Source organism: Amphiprion ocellaris, chromosome 14 (genome assembly GCF_022539595.1).
Source record: "Amphiprion ocellaris isolate individual 3 ecotype Okinawa chromosome 14, ASM2253959v1, whole genome shotgun sequence".
Classification (NCBI taxonomy): Eukaryota; Metazoa; Chordata; class Actinopteri; family Pomacentridae; genus Amphiprion; species Amphiprion ocellaris.
Window position 1 is genome coordinate 5,015,243 of NC_072779.1, and position 20,780 is coordinate 5,036,022.

Sequence of the window (20,780 nt, forward strand, 5' to 3'; positions counted from 1 at the left end):
AATACATATATAGAATGAAAAAGTGGTTTTATAGCATAACAGACACTGAAAGGCAACAGCAAATATTCTTCAGTACTCTCATTGTACACAACAGGTAGTGAATGCTGAACTGTGTCTAACCTACTGTATTTGCTTCATAATTGAATGTGCAGCTGTCCCCAATGACCTAGTAATGAACTTAAAGAATGAAAATATGGGACAAATTATCTTTACCTTTATGTACCAACAACAAAATGACTGTCCTTTAATTATTGGAGAGAAAATAAATGGCCATGTTACGAACTGATTGCATTGTCTCTCATTAGCTCAGGGGGAAACATACTCATTATAATTGAGGGCTGTCATAAAAGTTGAAATTAGCTCCCTATGTTTGCTTCATCTGATGGTAATGAAATCGCCATTGCAATTGCATGATTATATGAGACTCAAACATTGCCCACCAATTCATCTTGCCTCTTGGGAAAACATCAGAGACCAAATTAATTTCCCTTTTATGCAGTGGGTTTGCACTTGGAATAATTGCTAATACAATGAATATTTTCATTAAAATTAAAGTCGCATACTTCCTGTATACAGGCTTTCTTTTACTTGCTTGAAATATTTTATGGAATATTTTAATACTCATTTTCATTTAGAATTATGATTTGAAGCAGTTAAAAGTACTAGGCTTTCCTCTTCTTTGACAAAGAAAATCTAAGTTCTGTAAACTAAAAGTAGAAATTCTATTAAACTTCAGTGTCACCGTTGCGCTGTCAGCAACAGTCGATGTGTAGTTAAGTGTTGTGGCTGCTACCTTTGCATGTGAGAAAAAAATGCCCGAATCTCCTGTCAAAAGAGACTCCCACACAAAATAGTTCACTTGCCACTGGAGCAAAGTTTTGACCTATAGAGGAAAAAAGAAGAATGAAAGATGAAGTATTCTTAAGGCATACATCCACTGACAGAATTTAGATGAAAGGAAAAACTCAGATAAAAGGGATGAACCTTTTCCTCTTTGACTGAGGAGAAAGTATAAAAGCTGTGTTCAGAGAATACATCCCTGTCTCTCGCTTGTTCCTTTTTTGTTGTTTTTTAAGTGTCAGTATTATGCAGCATTGATCTGCACATGCATATGCCAAAGACATAGTTGGTGAAACTGAAGACATGGTACTCCTCATTATTTCAGCCATACCGATTGTAATTTGAAGAGTTTCTACTTTATACTCGCTGCTACATTTAAGTCCTGAGTTATCCTTGAAAGCTGAAAGTTTTCTACAGTTTCATCTGCTTGTTCAACTTGTTCTTCTCTGCATTATCACTAGTCCTCTCTTGGAATCATAGGTAAAAAAAAAAATTCCACAGTAACATTTCCAACGGTCCTGAAAGGAAACTAGACTTATGCAACTCCTCCTGACTGTGGAAAATCTAGAGTTTTTAGCCAGTCGCATGTCTTTTGACCCAGAGCAGCCTTATGTCACAGAGAATTCAGGATTCAGGACCCAAGTGCAGACACAGATGGCAGGAATGTTGTGGGGAAAAATACATTTCAATCAAACAAAAACTTTCTTTTCAAAGGTAGGGAGCAATCCAGGGAAAATGCAAGGTCTCTAGCTGTAAAAACTAAACCAATCAATACATCTAAAATCTCAAAAGGTATAAAAACTCAAAACAAGTAAACAGCCAAACAAGCACAAAGAAGAAGACTGACAGGTGAACACCAGGTCAGCAAACAACATTAGAGACGAGACAATTTTACATACAAAACTAATGGGAACAATCAAAAAATGAGGGAAAACAAAGGGAAAAAGCAAAAATACAAGCCACATTCGAGGAAATGGGATTTCAAAACCAGACCATGACAAGTATAAGTGACCATAAGGAGCAACAAAGTCTGCGATAAGAGTAGGACTAGGTGGCACAGTGGGACAGGTGGAGGATTTTCACTTGAGACAGCTGGTTTTGAATCCTGTGTGAAGCTACAAATGAATGCTTTTGATACACAGTCAGTGCTTTCAGCCTGGGTAATTGTTGCACGTTTGAAGCATGTGTTCATCTGGTGATAGGATCTCATTTTCTCTCGAGATTTTTGCCCACTGCAACTGCCTTAAAAAAAATTGTCATTTTATGAACTGTCTATGAAGAACACACCCATGCTTACAATCCTTAGACTTTATCCTTGTCGATAAAACATCGTGCAGGCATCTGTAAATACATCCATGGCTCCTTAAGCAACTGGGTATAAAGTGCAAGGACTGATTGGAAACTCAGAAATGGCAAAGGCACCTAAGCAAATTTTTGCATTGGAGCCCAATCACAGGTTAATCTAGCCATGCATTGTGCTACATGCTGTAGAACATACACAAAAAGGAGAGACTGTTTTACTTTCCAAGACAAGTATACAGTATAAAATATGTAGTCAGTAATACCAACACAGTCCTCTGAGCCCTATCGCTAAGCTCAAACAAAAACATTGAGCCACAGAGTGGAGCTTGAGAGAGCTGTCTGGCGGTGAAAAAAGCAACTGCTTTTTTGTTTGTTCAAATGCCCAAAATGATGGATGATTATCTTTACCTGACAAGCACCTCCAGCAGCATGAATCATAACTCCTGTCTGTCAGGAACAAAGGAGGAGGTAGTGTGATGTTTTTATTAGCGCCACTAAGCTCACGAAGCCTCAGGCTCAAATATCAAGGTCCTTATAATCATCGACTTGTACAAAGGACACAGACAGGAAATGTCCCTAAAACCAAAGATTAACCATTAAGCTAAAAGTATATGTACTCATGTTGATGTAAAGAAACAGTTAAGGGTTAATCTGTTTCAAAACTTTTAGTCTACCTTGTATTTTTTCTTTCATGTCATCTCTAAAACTCTCTCCACAAGGTCACTGCGGTATTTGGGGAGGGTAACCAGGGTTGTTAGTCCAGGGTTGTCTCTTGTCAATGGGGTTCAGTTAGGCCACATATAGCCAGAGGCAGCCATTTCTAACATTCCCTTCATTCAGGCAATTTAAAATCTGTATACTCATGGGATCATCAGGCAGCAGCTTGCTGGCCTCAGCAAGGGCTATGAAAGGCCTTGAGATTACTGTAACGTACACTGCAGGTGCAGAGGAGAAAGGAGGATGGATGCTAAAAATGTAATCAACGCCTGAGCTTGTTCCCAGTCTCAATCTATTAGCGGGAGGGGAGCTTGGTAATTATTTTCTTTGACTAAATCCGCTTCACCAGGGCTGAGGGTGCAAGTGCAACTGTATTTATGTTCGGTCTGTGCCGTTGAGAATTGGATTTTCTTTTTGCTGTTGCTGGTGACCCTTTACTTAATAAACTCTGTTTTTTATTTGCTTTATGGGTCCTATTATGCATGATTAATATAATAATTAATTGAGACAAGATATGGACAACCAAAAGCCAGCATGCAAAGAAGGAAACGCTTCAGCGTGTCATCATAGTCTTACCTGTCTAGGAGATTTATGTCAGTGGAGGCACTTGGATGAGCGACATGTTAATTTTCCTGTTCCGCCAAAAAAAATGTTCTTAAGGTACATTTGTATGTTTGAGGCACTGATTTCTGTATATTTGTTCCAGTTATTAAATGCATACATTATTGGTTTGACAGCAACAACACTGATGACCCAACAATGCATTTGTAAGGACATTGTATTACTTGTGACAATACAATACACACAAATGTCCACAAAAGTACTGGTACTAGAAGGAAAAATCAATTTTGATGAGGAGTCACTGTGTCAATGGTACACTTGCATACCACAGACACATTATTTAGCAATTTGTATGGTAAGGACAAGTCACATAAACGAGATAAGACAGAATAAATAAGGGAAATATGCTCCAAATCCTGCAGTTTAATAACACAAAAAGAAAAACGCCAATGACTGGCTGAGCATGGCAGGCACACAAGTATCTGTAATGTTGCTACTTATCCAAATACTACTTTCAGTCAACTTTTTTGACAGGCAGCGAGTTATTTAACAGAAAAAACCCTCTCATATGCACATGACTGCCCATGCAGCAGTTCACAGGGTGAGGTGTGCTTTCCCCCTGTCTTAAGAAGCCAAAAAAAAAAAAAAACAAAACACCCAATTAGAGGAGACTAACATAGTTGTTGGAGATAAAGTGTGCTGCTGATATTTCAGTCCTAATGATTCCACTGTTGGCTTTCTGCTGCTTTGAAACCAACTCTCTCAGTGGCCACTCTCACTCTGAACAGTATGCAGCACCTAGCATGAAGCCTTATTTATGAGCGCCAACAATACAACAAGTTAAAGCCAGTAATAAAGAATTGTTTTAGTGTGTGCATTAATATTTCTCTTCAGATAATCTGTAAAATCCCTGAAAACAAATGGCTACAACTCGCATAACCAACTCTAAGTGCACGCCTCCATGCAGTGCACTTTGTACTAATTCAGTGAATCATTAGCACAGGTCAAGAAAAGTCTTACAACCTTGAATTCAGAAAAAATATAATAAAACTGCTGTACCTGCTGCTGTGCTCGAATGAAAAATAGACATTTTAAATTGAGAAATTGGGGCTCAGCAGTCTTTTTCATAAAAGTCATTAGAAAAACAGCAGCAACTGTGCCAATAGTAACAATGATATTAGTAAGTATTAACTTGATTGAAAGGTAGCAGTTATTTGAACCTAAGTATTAAACTTTGCACGTCCCTGTAAGTCATACTTTTCTTCAGACTGATGTGATTGTCTGTGAGAGTGAGCTGAAGAGTGAAAGGGATCCAGAGGTGGGGGAGAGAGAGTAAGAGATATAGTGCAGATGTGTATAGTGCTGATGTGCCAGTTCTAGACGATAGGCTGGCAGACAGGCAGTGAATGCTACTGTACTATTTCTCCTTCACCGCTTTGCCAATAACTTTGGTGTTGCGATGGATTCCTCATTTAGTCAGTGCCAAGCTGCACAGACTCTGATAAGGCTTCCCGAGCAAACACTGATCCACTCTCGCTGGATGTATGGCGCAGGAAACTGGCAGGAATGTAGAGGCATCGTTTTAAATCAGTGCAAGCGCTGTATTAACTGAGAAATGTGGGAGTCACTTTAAACTATATATCATTACGTTTTTACTGGCTTGGAACTGGATCATTGCTCACACTGTCAATGACAAGTTCCCAAGAACAGTCCCATATGGAATATCATGGTTGTTTAATCTATCACTCTGACCATGATATGTCATCATGGTCAGCTGGGACATCTCACAGCTGATCTTAGCAGCTGACTCCTCCAATCCCCAGTCATATTCAGACAGTCAGCGAGGTCTTTATAACAAGACAACTGCATAGTCTTACTCCACTGATCATTCGCGCTGCTGCCGATGTAAACCCAGATTGCTGCAAGTTCCCTCCACCTCCACACGATCCTCCTGCTGTTCTCTGTAGATGTTCTGTGTATTTATGGAAACATGCAGTTTTTTTCTTCTTCTTCTTTTTTTTTTTTTTTTTTTTTACTGTTCCAGCAAAATGTGTCACATTCTACTTTGGTTCATCTGGTGAACAGAATTCCTTATGTTGAAAACAACTAATTTTTTTGTATTAATCCTACTACATTCTTCAGTGCATATGCTGTTAAGCCAGAACATTAAGACCACCCTTACCTAATATGCTGTTGATGGTTCCCACTGACTGAGGCATCGAGTCTACACTAACTCTAAGTGGTATGAGGCACCAAGATGTTGACAGCAGATGTTTTAAATCCTGTAAGTTGCAAATTCCAGCACATCCACTCATACCTTGTGTCATGGTTGGTCCCTTTCCGGACCACTGTGAGTAAATAATCACCATTGTTGACCAGGACCGACCCACAAGACTCAGCTTGGACCCAGTCATCTGACAGTGAGGACTGAACCTTGCTCTGCCTTCACATCTGTTGACCTGTTTCCAACACTTCCTTGACTACAAGAACTAACTGTTGACCTAATGTCTACTGTCTCCCAGACCACGACTTACGCAGTTGTAACAAAATATTTGTTATTTGCTTCATCTGTGAGAGGCCATAATGTTCTGGCTCATTGAGGTACACGTCAAGCTGAATTTCTGGGTGCAACTTAGGATAAATATTATGTCATTCATTAATAATTATTCATTTATAGGCCTTAAGGCTTTTAATTTACTTTTTAGTAGTATTTATGGTCGTCTTCTTTCCACAATAACTATTGAATGTATTTGCATTCAGTAATTAGATGTGTTACTGCCAGAGTCTACCTTTCTTGTGCTGTGCTCATATTACCTGCAGACCCGCAACGGATTCACAGGAAGCTAAGCATGAATGTTACCAGTAATTCAACCTGAATATTTCCTGCTGTTGCTGCTTCACATTGAAAACATTCAGTGAGTTAATAACAAAGTGGCTTTTAATGTGTGCTGTCTTTGAGAGAAGTCCTGCCGACCACTGTTCAATAACCACGGATCACCAAAGGCAGGAGGTCTTTTTTTTTTTTTTTAAACTTCAACTGGCCTTTGGAGTTTTTGATTCTAATATAGTGCAGAATCCAAAAGATATATTCAGATTGTTTGCTTTCCACAAAATATAATCTAAAAGCCAAAGATATTGGGTTCACAGTTATATATAAAGCACAGGCAACTATTTTATGTTGTTACTTGAACGGCAAAGTGATCATCAAAATGAACACATTATGTTCTACATAACTATTTCTGTCTTACATCTGTCATACAAAGAACTGTTAAATGTTGTAAATTTAGAGAAAAACATTTTAAAAAATATTGAAAGTATAGCGTGATGAATGTTGAAATGGTGCAAGTTAAAGGTTTTAGTGTTTTCCGTCACAACAGTTACGGAAGAAATGCTGGATAGACTATGAAGCTCACAGTAAGCCAATTTAAACAGCTGCCAACAGCGATTATGCAATATAAGGCTCTCCTGTGACTTGTGTCACCCTTCGAAGATTGGCTCTGCTCTCGTAGACCTTGCTGCCCTCAGGAGCAAAGAGCGTCCATCATATCCATAATTATCTGGAAGGGAGGTCCATCACTATTGCATATTAGCAGCACACAGACAGCATGGCAGTAAATAATCCCATCATTTCAGCCAGAGGAGGTCAGGCAGACACAAATTTAACACAGAGCAGTTTTACATCCTGGAGGGCATTGTAGGGAGGTTTCATCATCTGCAGGATTGATGCCTTGGGTTTCCCTTCCCTCCCTCCGTCTTTTAGCCGGAGCCAAGAGCTCATCCAATAAGTACAGGAGAAAAATTTTACCTCCTTTGATTCATACACATCAGAGTTGCTCTGGAGGTACATGTACGGCTGCTCAGTTCTGATGCTTTACTAGCACTGGGTCATGCTCTGGTCTTAAGAAATGTCTTATTGATGGATCAGAGATGGAAAACGTTTTATACCATGTGTACATTTTCATGCATTTAAATAAACAGGATAAGATTCCCTGGACCTCCACTTTTTTTCTGTTTATAGGTTTTAGGAGAAACTGTTCAGATTTTTTTGTTTAAAGAACATCTGCATTAAACTGTTATTCCTTCTTGTACTTTCTCTTTGTACTCAACAACAAGGGCCTCTTGCGATGTGTAAAACTAAATATATTTCAGGTAATTAAAAGCAAAGAGGTAAAATTGATTAAACATCCATCAATCCATTCATTAGCTATACCCGCTGACATTGGGCAAGAGGCAGGGTGCACTGTGGACAGCTCATTGACTAAACTGTACATTTTTAACAAGCAGAATGCTACACTTAAACTGGAGTTTTCAAAAAAGGTTAGGGTGATTACAGAAACACTCACAATTCAGCCATATTTGTTGATAATCAACATTTCGATATTAGCTCCTTCTACTGAGGAGGGCTGCAACATTTAGAGGGACTTCAGTTTAGAAAAAGACTATATTTTCCATAGTAAAATTCATACAATGTCACATTGAAAATCCTTATACACATGCGCTTTTACTTCCACCACATTTTGTGAATAATTTTTTTTTTCCTTTTTTTATCTTTGAGATCTATCAACTTTTTAACTACCCAGGACTTTCTGTCCTCTCATACAGCTTCTTCCCTTCAGTTTGACAGAGAATTTCTTCCCTAGCTCTCCGTCTCTCCGTTTGTTTTCCCCTGCCTGACATTTATAAAGTGGGAGCTTGGAGGAAGCTCTGAGCGGTGGAGAGTAGCTCCGTCTCCGGGACATTGGGCGTCCATGGTGCGAGCAGCTTCAGATCACTCACTTAAGCAGCTAACATTTCAAACGGGCAATAAAGAGAGTCCTAGTCCCTCTAGAACAATAAAACAGTGTTAGAGTCAGGGGTGGATGCACTGTAATACAGATATTTCTCTGCCGCTGCTGCCGCTGCTGCCGCTGCTGCCGCTGCTGCGCTCAGCAGATTGAGAAAGACTGAATCAAAGGACGTTCACTACTGAAAATAAAGTGTGGCAGATTCACTGTAACTTCCAGGTGTAACATTTTATTTTCTCTCCATGGACACAGATTAAAAAAATAAATTCTGGAGAGGTAAGGAGATCATTAAAACAACTTGTGACCTTAATCATCTGCCATCTGTCCAGCATCATAGGCACAATGTCAAATATACAATACATTTAAAAAAAAAAAAAAAAAACAGTAGAATTTCATTCTAAATGTTATTTCACAGTTTTTCCCCTGGGTATAGATACTGGCGGCAGTAGAGTAAGGCTGAGCAAAGAGAGGATTGTTCTCTCTATATATGACAAGATGTAAATCGGTGCTCGGGTGTTAATTTATTTCTGTCCTTCCAGCACAGGGACAGGGATGACAGTTAGGTGATGATCCCTCATGTCTGAGCCATCTCACGCCTCATTCCCCTCGCAGGAATAACATTGAACAGGGATTTAGCCAAGACCTTGACTTGACTGCCTGCTTGCAGAGAGGAGCGCACATTGTCTTTGTCGCAGGTTGTGCGCCTTTGGGTTGTATTAAATAGAAGGGTCACTCGTGTTGAGGTGTGTGTTTCTTTGGCTTTGTCTTTGCATGTGTATTCATGTGCGAGCGTGAATGCATGTCATACATCAAGCAGTCCTTTACTGAAATGAAAGGGAGATTTATTGGATTTATTATTTCCTTTTTAGAACGTGCTGTTTTTTTAACTAATGTTCACCAGCAAGCAAAACACTTTGATAGACGTACTTGATTACCAGATCTGAGTACTACAAATTAGAGGCACTTCTGTATGCAGTTCATCAAAGCAGGATGTCCCCAAAAACTGTTCCAGAAAATCATAAAATTGCCTTTGGATCATTTATGAAACACTGGACAGCTGTTGTAAAGTACAGAAACTAAAGTAAATGCATGTTATTCTGCAACTCAGAATAGTCTCCAATAGTTATTTACTCTTGCTTTAGTGATGTTTGCTGAAAGATGCCATGCTCCACTTTTTTAAGATATTATTTATCCTCTTTTAAAAATTAAAGGAGATAATTGTGACCCATTTTAAAGATGTATGTTTTCAGTCTTCAGAAAATTTTGAAAGAAAGATTAATATTTTCTTGGTTTAGTTTCTTTTTTCTTGGTATTCGTTGACAAGAAGAAAATGCAAAACAATACCAGCCTCATTTTTTCAAACAGAGCTACGAAGGACTTTCTGGTAGAGATCTAAGTTCTCGAACTTTCACTTTTCAAAAACACCCATGTTAGCTTGTAATTCTGCACATCTGCAGTGGAACTTTGAGTTGTCAAGGCTGGAGAACAATGTTGGTTTTTCCTTTATTTGGTTATCCATCTGAAGGTTTCAACTGTTTGAGAAAACCACTGATCTCTTTCTTTATTTAGGGATGACAGTTTCATTTTCTTTTTCCTTGTAGACTCCTCATCTTGCTTGGAATGCCTGTTTTCATAAAGCAGATAGCAGTAATGAGAACAAGTCAGGCAAGCACTGGAGACAAATGGAGATCATGTATTCTCAGAGGTCGCTGAGGACTTAATCATTGGTGACCCTGAGCTGTTCTTGAGATGAAGGGACATTTTGCACACCAGGAAACCCTTTGTTTGCTTCTGGATGTATACATATGCATAAGACTGAAAATATGTGCATGTTTAATGTGCACTTTAACATTGAGTACAACAGTAGGAGACTGACTTTCTGCTGTAGCACGGTAGAATCCTTGTTGACTTTGCTGCAGGGACAGTTGTGCTAACAAATTTAGATATGATTTGACAGTGCTCCCCTCCGCTACGGGTTCGGAATCAAAAGGAGATGCTGAGACTAAACTTCTAGAGTCTATTAAGCTCACCATAGCCCCTAATTTTGCATTTGTTAGCTTTCATGGTTGTTGAGTTGTCAGAGGACATTAGGCAATGAGATCCATTCCCATCTCCTCTCAGAAGGGGGTCTCCTGCTCTGCAATGATTAGGCAGGAATGTCACCAAATGATTTATTCATATCAGGGAGGCTTTTTTTTAGATTTTATTCTCGCATTGCCATGTTTCTGACTTGCATGTAGGCCTTGCTCCTTTTTACCCTCTAATCAGAATCCCTCATGCTGCAGTCAAGCCAGGCTCTGGTGATACTGAACCAAAGGAGCGATGCAAGCAAAGAAAAGGAAAACCATGTCTTTTCTCTGTTTCTAGTGCTTATTTCCTTGCCTGTTCTTCGTTATTATCAAGTCCCTCACAGCATGCGACAGACGTGTTTTGCATAATCATTGATTTCAAGTGTGAAGAATAAACGCAGAGTGCTACCCATGATTAATTTGTGGTCTCTCATTTCCTCTGCATATCCTCATCAGACAGAGCCTAGCAGAGGATCAGGAGCTATAGACGCTCAGTCCGGTTTGATACATGAGCTCTAATCCCATAGCAATGCAGGAAAAGGAGCTTGAGAGGGTCTAAATGAGGATATTTACCTTTTGTTTTCATGTGGATTCAAGGATTACTTGTAATTAATTGGACCCCCTGCACCAAAAACACTGTCAGACAAATTATGCAAACAAAAAACTAGCATTTTTTAAATGAGTAAACCCTCAAGGACATACACATGCATGTGGAAATACACACATTATCTATCCTTCTCACCCTCTTTTCCTCTCCTCCCACTATAAAACACACAGACACGTTAAATCCAATTTACAGCTTTGGTTTGTATAATTGAGGTTAATCAAATGTCTTCTTCCATATCTATGTGTTTACTCTCGTAGGCAATGCATGCACCATGTCGGAGTACAACAGGCTGAAGAACATGCTGCTGGATATGCAGCCGAAAGTGCTGAATACTGGAGAGCAGGAACAGCAGAGAGACATGGAGGAGAAGAGAGCACTGGTGGACACCATGTTTAAATACCTGGATGTGAACCAGGACGGCCGGCTGATCAGTGATGAACTGGAAAAGGTGCGTCTCGATTTGACATGGCCTGATTAATCACAAAGCTGTAAGGATGAACAAATGCAAGGTTAAGACTGACTGAAAAAGAAAGAGAGGGAGATGCTTGAATTAAACCTCCCAACGAAGACTTTTCAAGTGGGATGGCTTTACCATCCATGTTTAGTGTTTAGAGCCCTTTTTCTGAATTCAAGACCAATTTATACCTCAGTTTAATTTTATGAGAGAGAAACACTGAAAAAAAACAAAACTATGGAATTCAAACCTCATCCAACATTCACAGTTTAGAAGTAAAAATGATATTTGAACTAAATTTGGGAAAATCTAGCAGCTTTTTGTTAGGAAAAAGTTTCTGGCAGAATGAGAATCTTTTTCAGTGAAATCCTTTACATTTAAAATAGAAACTGATCCCTGCTCACACTGGATGACAGACAGCCACATTTTTCCTTCTTAGGCTCCCCATGACATACGGTCAAACTATAAAGTGAAGTCAGTGGCATGTGGCTGGAACATTTAGTCATCCTGTTAAACAATGAAAAATGTTTACTGAGCTTATCTCCCCACTAGGGTCTGATGGGAAACAATGGGGGAGCTGTAAAAAGAATTGCCATTGACGCTCGCATGGTGAGGAAATGAAATTATTGAGAGCATCATCTGGTATCAGGAAATGGGCATCAGAGATGGGTGTTAATTAAACTCCTCCCAGCCAGTGCCATGATCTCGGTGATTGCCACTCTGCCAGGATCCATGTTAGAGCCGCTTTGGACAGCAGAATGCAACAGAGTAAATTGTGAAATTCTTTGTGGCCTTAATGTCTGACATTTTAAATGTGCTGTAGCTCTTTATTGTTGTGTGGAAATTGAAAGAGATTGGCCGTATTATACAAAAGAAAAATAAGCTCATTAGAGCAGTGCAGCTAAATATAGTTCCAAAAATGCCACATTAATTCATCTTTTGTTATCTCACCATGGTTGTGAATTACAACAAGGTTAGTCCCCTCTTAAAAAGATTGAGTGACTTTTGTCTATGTAGCAGAGCTGTGTTGAGGGTCTAGCAAAGTATTAATAAGGCTGACATTCCACAAGGAAATCTTTAGATAAGACATTCTTGTCCTGTAGGAATTCATAAATCCATTTTCACTGAGATGATGCTTTTTAAGATCAAAGATGAATTCCCGCCATCCATCCAGACTGTCTCCAGTTTTGGGAACTGTCACAGATGGTCTTCAAGGCTAAAGTCCTGCACTTCGGGTTTGGAAAGTTTTATTCAAATGCCCAAGGTCAGATCAGTCTGTGACAGTGGACACATGGCTGCAGTCAGCTGCAGGCAGCAACATAAAAATGCATTTGTTACATCCTTTAATCTGCCATGTCACATGTACAGCTGCATACAGAATCAATTGGAGAAAGGTAAAGCAAGAAAGGGGGGTTACATTTTTAGTGTTGGATAATTTAAGAATTTAAGCACACAACTTGCCTTATCTTATTAACATTGTGACCTAAAAACACTGTTTACATTAAAATAAAAAGACAACACAGTTAATTTGTCTTTCTCGCAGGTTATTTTTTTATTATTGCCATACAAAATCTCTAGATTTAGTTTAATCCGTCTGCACTTTGGTTCCCATTCACTAAGTTAGACCTGAAGTTGACCTGCTGTCCATCTACAAGGCTCTTTCCCTGCTGCGGGATCAATAAAGGTTTAATCTATCTAAGCTATTTTCTTTGTGGGAAGTGACTTTAGTCCAAATGCAGAGTCTACATGTGAAACTAAAAAAAGTAGGCCCTGCTGACTAAAAAAACAACAAGAAAAAATGTATTAATAAAATCAAACAGCAACAACAAAATCCTCAGTTTTAACAGGTTATAAGCCAAGTTGAGTACAGACTAAGCTTTCTCAGTGTCAGAACATGCCACTTACCTGGATTATATAAAGCTTTACTAGTCTGAGACTCAACCAAAGTTCACAAGTTGCTCACATGCATAGATTCTTTCAGTTCAACCACAAGCAAAGATGCAAGAGGAGCAGAGTAATTGGCTCTTTAACCCTCTGAACACCAAGCAGTTTCTGGACATTTTCCTTTGTTGTGTTTTCATTTTTCGCTACAACATAAAGTCCTGCACCTTTATAGAAACGGCACAAGCATGGCTAAAAGTAGAGCAAACTCAAAAATAAATTCCGTGCAGCATGACAAAAATGTCATAAATCCTAAAACTGAAAAAATGTATATTTCACCATGCAGAATGTATCTTTTAACAACTTGCTGGCAGCTTGCTCTGTTGTACATTGTTTTGAGCCACGATGCATTATTTTATTGATCAAATATTTTCTTTTTAATATCTCTTATCTGTTCTATGTAAACACAACCTGCATGCGCACAGGTTCAGTTTTGGCACGTTTTTAAAGGAGAATAAAGTGATTTTGATGCAATCTCATAATTTTAAGCTGATGTTTTGGTATTTCTTTTGATGGAACCACATGTATGATGCATTCACTGACAGCCCGAAAGTTGATCATCTGACTATTTTTTTGTTTCTACAGTTTCTTGCTCTATAAGTGGTGTAATTTAGTGATTGTTTTAAAGGAAAACAAGATTTCAGTGACATTTGGGATTTCCATTTGCATGAGAGAGTGTGCTTTTTCTGGGGCAGTGCTTATTTGGGTGTCTAAGTCTCATCAACACGGATGCCAAAATCCAAGGTTTTCAAGCAGAACACCACATAATATCAATATGATCAATGTTTTTCACTTCACCTGTCAGTGGTCATAATGTTGTGGCTGATCGGCGTATAGAGTCAAGCAATTTCAAATAACTACTGCTTATGTCAGAAACCCAAACTGGTAGTTTCTTGCACTGCAGCAAAATTGAAAGCTTCATTAAAAGGCTGTATTGTAGGTTTAATGATTGGCAGAAAAGTCTGATTTAGCAGCTGTGTAGAAATACACAGTTGGATGTCAAGGCCACACTTATATAACAACAATGAAATAAATACAAAATTATGAGGCATCTCCTCTTCTAAAACGTCTTCGGTGTGTATGATAGTTTTATCGTCTGCCTTTTCCAAATGTTCTGCATGCACGATGTCATATGATCCAGTGTATTCTGTGTGACTGTGTTAGATCTCGATGAAGGAGCACCTGGAGGACAGTCTCTTGGAGTGCACCATGCAGGACCTACTGCGTTACGACGATTACAACAATGACGGCCACCTCAGCCTACACGAGTTCTACACGGCTTTCCGTAAGTCTTTTCTTTATGTCTGTTTTACCCATCTCCCTTTTCTCCTTCATCAGTTTTTCCTTCTTCATATTTTCTGTCAAAAATTGAAGATAGAACACATTTGTAGCAGAGTAAGACTGTAAAATTATCTATCATACTAAAAGCATATTTAGTGTCTACTTTTAAAAAGCAAAACCTGGTGTATTTCCATTAAATGCATGTGTATTTGTAACCTTAACCCAGTCTTTAAAAAAATCCTTAAAAGCCCAGTTCGCATTTGAGAACTGTTTGAGCAATTAGGTTGCTTTAGTTGAGAACCGGTACAATACATATGTCCCCCATACTTCAAAAACACAGCTTACTGTCACAACTATTTAGAACCTAGTGACCTCCCATCCAGCCAGCCTCTCCACAGCGGCCATCAGGATGAAAGTGTTTCAGCCACAGATAAATTGATAATTGCACACTCGTCCATGTGCCCAGACCCGGCCTTGATTATAGCATCTGGAACAGCCATAATAGCCTTTGGGGTTTAGGCTGAGTGGCAGCTGAGAGCCCAGGCAGGTTCCACTTTATTAAGACCAATAATCACAAATCCGTCACTAATGTTACTGTAGCATCAAAATTGCAGGACGCCATGGCAGCCTGCTGCAGCTCTTTGTTTTCAAACTCATTTTTGTCATTTGCCCCTGACTTTTTCCCTTCCACGTGTCGCTTCAAACTGCAGCGACAAACCCCAGGTCTGGATCCAAAACGGCGGTAAAATCCGATAAAGCTGATGAAGCCAGCAGTTAGCTATGGCAGGTGGTCATTTCCAAGGCTTTACCTTCAGCTTGTGCAGGTCCATTAAGCCTCACTATTAATTTAGCCTCCTAATGACTGGTTTTAGTGGGAACTATCTTCCTATTACTCAGTTGCACTCCTCTCACCTTCCAGATGGGCAGTGAGCAGACATTGCATGGTATTCATCTATCTACAGGTCTGCCTGCAGGGTTTTCTCGGTCGGGTTCGTCAATGCATTTTATGTTTGACAAGCAGTTCAGGAAGTGGGTTGGGACCAATAATACAAGCTATTGATCAGGTGGTGCTCAAGGTTAACTGTTGGGCTGCAGAAAGGCAACACCAAGTGGGAGTAATAATGGCTGAGTGGCACATCTGGTGTTCTGGATAATGTTGATGGTGTTGAATTGTGTAACTTTCTGTGTGTGTTTTCCTGGGAAGCAGCTCTCTCTGGTGAGCTGGTCTGGGATTCAGAGCAGCCAGGAATCACAGGTGTGCTTAGCAGGGCGGAAATTCACAATATGGACATAAGATTGGAAAATAGAAAACGAATGATGGACCTAAATGAGGTGAGAGGGTATTTTTCCCCGGTTGATATTCTCCTGTCAAACCAAGCGCTTGATCTCAGGCAAACATTTGAAATACCAGCTGTAGTCATGTTGTGGTTATCGTGTAACTCAAAGCACAGGGGTAGAAAGCATACTCAGCAGTCCTTTAGTTTTCATGGTTACTGCTATCATTCTGTTCTGTAGCTTTGATGTAAGAATCAAAACCCTTTGGCCATTTCCCAAGAAGACAAATCCAGCTTCACTGTTGTTGCCACAGTCACTGAACTTGTGCTGTTAAGAAACACTGATGCTTTTTTTTCTCTCTGCTTTTATTCTTCCCCTGTGTTGCCTTTGACTTATTTAACATATAAACCTTGACAAGCACGCCGCTTTACAAAGCTCTGTGCTGTTGCCACCTGAATCTATTTTTTATTTTACCACAAATTGAATAGAGAAGAATATGCCCAGAGAATTCTCCTGAGATGATTACATTTCTATTGATCCCACACCCCCCACCTTCTCATTCTACATTTTACAAGGAGGCTCTATTTGTGGCTTTTTTTTTTTTTTTTTTAAATGTTTCTCGGCTGCCTCCTTGGCACCTCCGTTAAGTGGATTTTACTTAAATTCCTATTTCTTTTTCCAAGAGTATGGATTAGTAATTAAAATCCAAGAATGATGCTGACCAAATTTTTACTGATGTATTACAGGCAATTACTGGGAGACAGCAATCACATTTACATTTGTGTCTCGGGCATTTAGATGGTGCTCTGATCCAATCAGTACAGCCAAGGAGAGATTTTTGAGCCCTAAATAATCAGTTTTACAAGTAATCAGCAGTATATAATGTAAGGTTATAGCTGCAAAAATCTAGGAAGCAATGTAGCATATATGCCTCTATATTGCTACAATGGATTATTACAATTTTCTCAGTCAGCTGCAAAGTTAAGTTTTTTCTAAACTTTACATCTGTGCTAAATGTATTGCAGTTAATGCCATAAGCCTGAGGTTTTGCTCAATAAAGCAAGAAAAAGAACAACCTCTTGTTCTGTGAATCAACATTCTTTCATCGAGCTTATTGCAGGGCAGAGATAACAGCATAATAGCTTTAAATCAGCGCTGTGGTTTCCTAATGGTGTACGATTTCACAGGGTTCCATTTCCTAACATTTATTACAGTGTCAACATTGTGTAGGAGTGGATTTGCTTGTACACGTGGCCTTTGTATCCGAATTAGAGCCACCGTAATTACACAATAATAAATGTGCAGGAATTTGCCTCACGGACGTCGCCGCAGATGCCGCAGCCGCTGATGATTCACATTAACTGTTCAGTGAAAGACAACAGTGCATTAGCATTGAAGCTGATAAGTGAGCAGGCTTATTGAGAGATATCTGTAGCCTGCAGATGCAATATACACGGTCGCACAAGGTCGGAGCTCCTTTGTGGATACATGTGTAGTATAGAAAGGTGCCCTGCGGTGATACATGGCCTGCATGTGCATTTTATATTGCTAGTAACCTTTTGAAAATGTGAAGTCTGACGTACCTGTGCTAGATTTTATAATATTGGCTTTTCCACAGTTTCTGGTGTTCAAAATGGGCTGTACAGCACATGGATTCATTGAATACCCCTTTAGTAGTCTGCCTATCTTTCTGGCTGATATTTTCATTATTCCAAGACAAACTACTCCATGATATTGTAGTAACCCAATGTCATATTTATATTTTCCTCATATCATGCCAGCATAATTTCATTGCAACTGTCAGTCTGTGTCCTATCTAGCGGCTCTCCAGATAAGAGGGAAGAGATTTGTCGGCTAGTTTTGTGTCTCAGGTTTACTGCACTGGTCAAAACTGAACGCTGTAGGGAAACTTAACAACACACCTACATCAGTATCGTCACACCGCTGCAGCGTTATTGGCCGCTACCCTTCAATTTACCGCCATGAAATTAGAGGCCTTAGTGTGTGATTATGGTCAAAAACTTTAAAAGCTGACTTAAAGGCCAAAACTTTGGGTCTGTCAGAGTCTCTTTAGATCCTGCAGAGACCAGCAGGCAAGCAGCTGAACAAGGATAAACAGTGATGGATACAAAGGCTGCTATATTATGTCTCGCTTGTTTATTTCACAAAATCTCCATGAGTGACTCTGGGTTATCAAGCCAACAAATTAAGAGAGCACAAGAGGAGAGAAGGAAGAAAACAAACAGATGAAGAAGACATGTGAGAAGAAGCAGCAGGGCAGCAGCAGCAAGATAGAACAAAATTTTAACCGAAAAGATATGGAGGAAAGTGAAGACGAGAAGAGGGAGAAATTTCCTGATCTAGTTCTTTTTAATCTTTCTGTTATCTCTTCACTTTCTATCATCATGTGCTGACATTGCTGTCTTAAACTTTGTAGTTATAATGGTCATATTAAAACCTGAAAGTAGTCAGTCTTGGAACAGCAGTCTAGCTTGTTGATTTCCTGATAAATTTAGTTTGCTTGTCAGACTTCATAACAGTTAGTTGTTAAGGTGCAGTGCAATAAACCAGCGGTCCCATTTTTTTATTATTTGCAAAAGCTGGCAAGCTTTTATAAGACCAGGCTAGTTTTCTGTGGTTCCCGTTGTTCCTCCATCTTTCTCACACATGCAGGTCTACCCCTCTAAGTGTTTACTCCACTGTTAGTCTATTTGTTTTCCATGACTCCAGTTAAGAGTGGAATTATATGGAGATGCTGAGCTGCACTGGCACAGCCACTCAGCAGCTCCAGCTAATTAATCAAGAGGGTGAAGTGGAGACAGAGAGGGAAGAAGAGAATGGGAGGGCGAGGAGGACGGGGTGGAAAAGAGGAAGAGGAGAGTATCATGTAGAGAGGAGGGAATTCTGAGAACAGTGATGGGGGAAGATGGATACAGTGCCGGTGGTAGATGAATGGCAAGGAGCTTCTTCTTCCTCTCAGGAGGGGAAAGGCCGGCAGGAGAAATGAGAGAAAGTAGAAGTAGAAAGAAATGAGATAGTTGTAATTGGTTAGCTGTTGAGAGACAAAGAGCAGTGAGGGTTGGACAAAGTTTAACAGGTTCGACAGGCCTTATGTGACGATTAAGAAATTAGTGTGAAATATCTGTAACCTGCACAGGAGCTATATATTAAATGTATCTGTCTTTATTCATTAAGTAGTGAATACCTTAAAAATAGCCAGTGCCACTGGGATTCTCGTGTGAGATTTCATCTGCATTTTTGTGTACGTGAGGCCAAAATTAAATGCACAGTATTGAATATCTGCCACTAGGGGTCTCTCAATCAAAACCATAAGAACAGACAATGTTTGACGCTGTGAAGTAGCGTGGAATCATGGGAGTTGTTGTTTATATCATTATTCAGGCAGAAATCATGTGCCCTGGTAAGACAATATATTAAAGCTTTGTTCCTTTTATGTTTAGTCACACATATTCACCTTTTTTGTCTTTTTATCTAATGAAATACACACAAGTTATGCTAACCCATGTAATTTTAGTTGTTAACTTGCTGTCTGATAAGCCAACTACTCATTAAACGACTTTCACTAACATCATTCAGCAAATTGCATTATGGGGTAGGCTACTGTTTTCCGTTTTATGCAAGGGGCGACCTCAGGAGTTAAAAAATGAATCAAACATGGAAGTGACAAAAACTGCAGCTCCTTGAATGGCCACTTGAGGCTAGCTCCAAAAGCAAATCAGTTCCCATAGACCCTGAGTTAAAATGCTCAGCTTTACTGCGGAAATATACATGTTTACAGTCTGATCCAAAAAATAATTTTAGTCTGTATCGCTTGGAGTGGCAGGTGGGTCAGGACAGTCAGCAGCCCAAAGATGTTTGCATGGCTTTAACCAGCTCCACTCATACTCTACCTCTTTGCTCATTTTTGGATTAACTGCGAGTGAGACGGAGTCAGGTGAAACTGAGGGGTTTTCTGACTTTATATACAGTTTTTGGTATTGAATAAAATGTCAAATAATGGCTTGACTAATAATATAACACAAATCAAAAATGTATCCTTAAAATAGCTTGAACGAACACAAATTATTACCTAAGTGGAGCAACCACATCTTTGCATTTATGGGGCTATAAAAGCACATTACTGTCATTCACACTTTGCATGGTGTTATATGATCAGAATTATCATAGACAGCTATATAAACTTTATTATCCCCAGGTAGGTAGTCTGTCTCCACATTATATGCATTATCCACAGCTCTGGAACGTAGATGTTCTCACATGGGTCCTGCTGGACTCTGTCTCCATGCTATGCTTTGTGTATGTACAAAGAAGCTCTAAGTGACTCCTGATGCCTGTGTTGCAAGATAATATTTTTGTGTTGCAGCCCGGCGGCTCCTGTCAAGGTTTGATCTTTTATGTTACTCAAGTTTGCCCTTAATCTGCACAAATGATCTTGCTGAGATCAGATATCACTTTTACAAGGGGAGCCTGTTGTTCTCTGACAGCCAAGTGGGTGAGAGACCTCCAGCTAAGCTGTCAACAGCAAAGTGACTTTGAAGTGGAAGTGGAGGTCTTGGAGTTTCCTTATGCACCCACACAAAAGCATTTCCTCCACCTTTTCCACTCCTTTACTTTCTTTTGTTTCCTGTACATTTTATCTTTGCCATACCCTTGTCTTTTCTACTTTCCTTCTCTTCTGTTTATTTTCCTTTTCCGTGCTTCCAACACTTACTTTGCCTGTGACTGTTCTTTTCAGATACTTTTCCTTTCCTTTCCTTTCCTTTCCTTTCCTTTCCTTTCCTTTCCTTTCCTTTCCTTTCCTTTCCTTTCCTTTCCTTTCCTTTCCTTTCCTTTCCTTTCCTTTCCTTTCCTTTCCTTTCCTTTCCTTTCCTGTAAATTCTTGCCTTCCCTTCCTTTCTTTTCTTTTCCTTTCCTGTCCTGTCCTTTCT

General features: G+C 39.5%; 1 protein-coding gene across 2 annotated transcripts in view; it reads left to right on the plus strand.

The window, feature by feature from the left end:
* Positions 1-20,780, plus strand: part of fstl4 (follistatin-like 4) — a 257,662-nt gene that overhangs the window by 170,389 nt on the left and 66,493 nt on the right. For both annotated transcript variants that reach the window (XM_023266557.3, XM_023266556.3), the window contains 2 exons: positions 11,138-11,328; positions 14,440-14,560. In XM_023266557.3, coding sequence (XP_023122325.2) covers positions 11,138-11,328; positions 14,440-14,560 — 312 coding nt within the window. The remainder of the gene's footprint in view (positions 1-11,137; positions 11,329-14,439; positions 14,561-20,780) is intronic.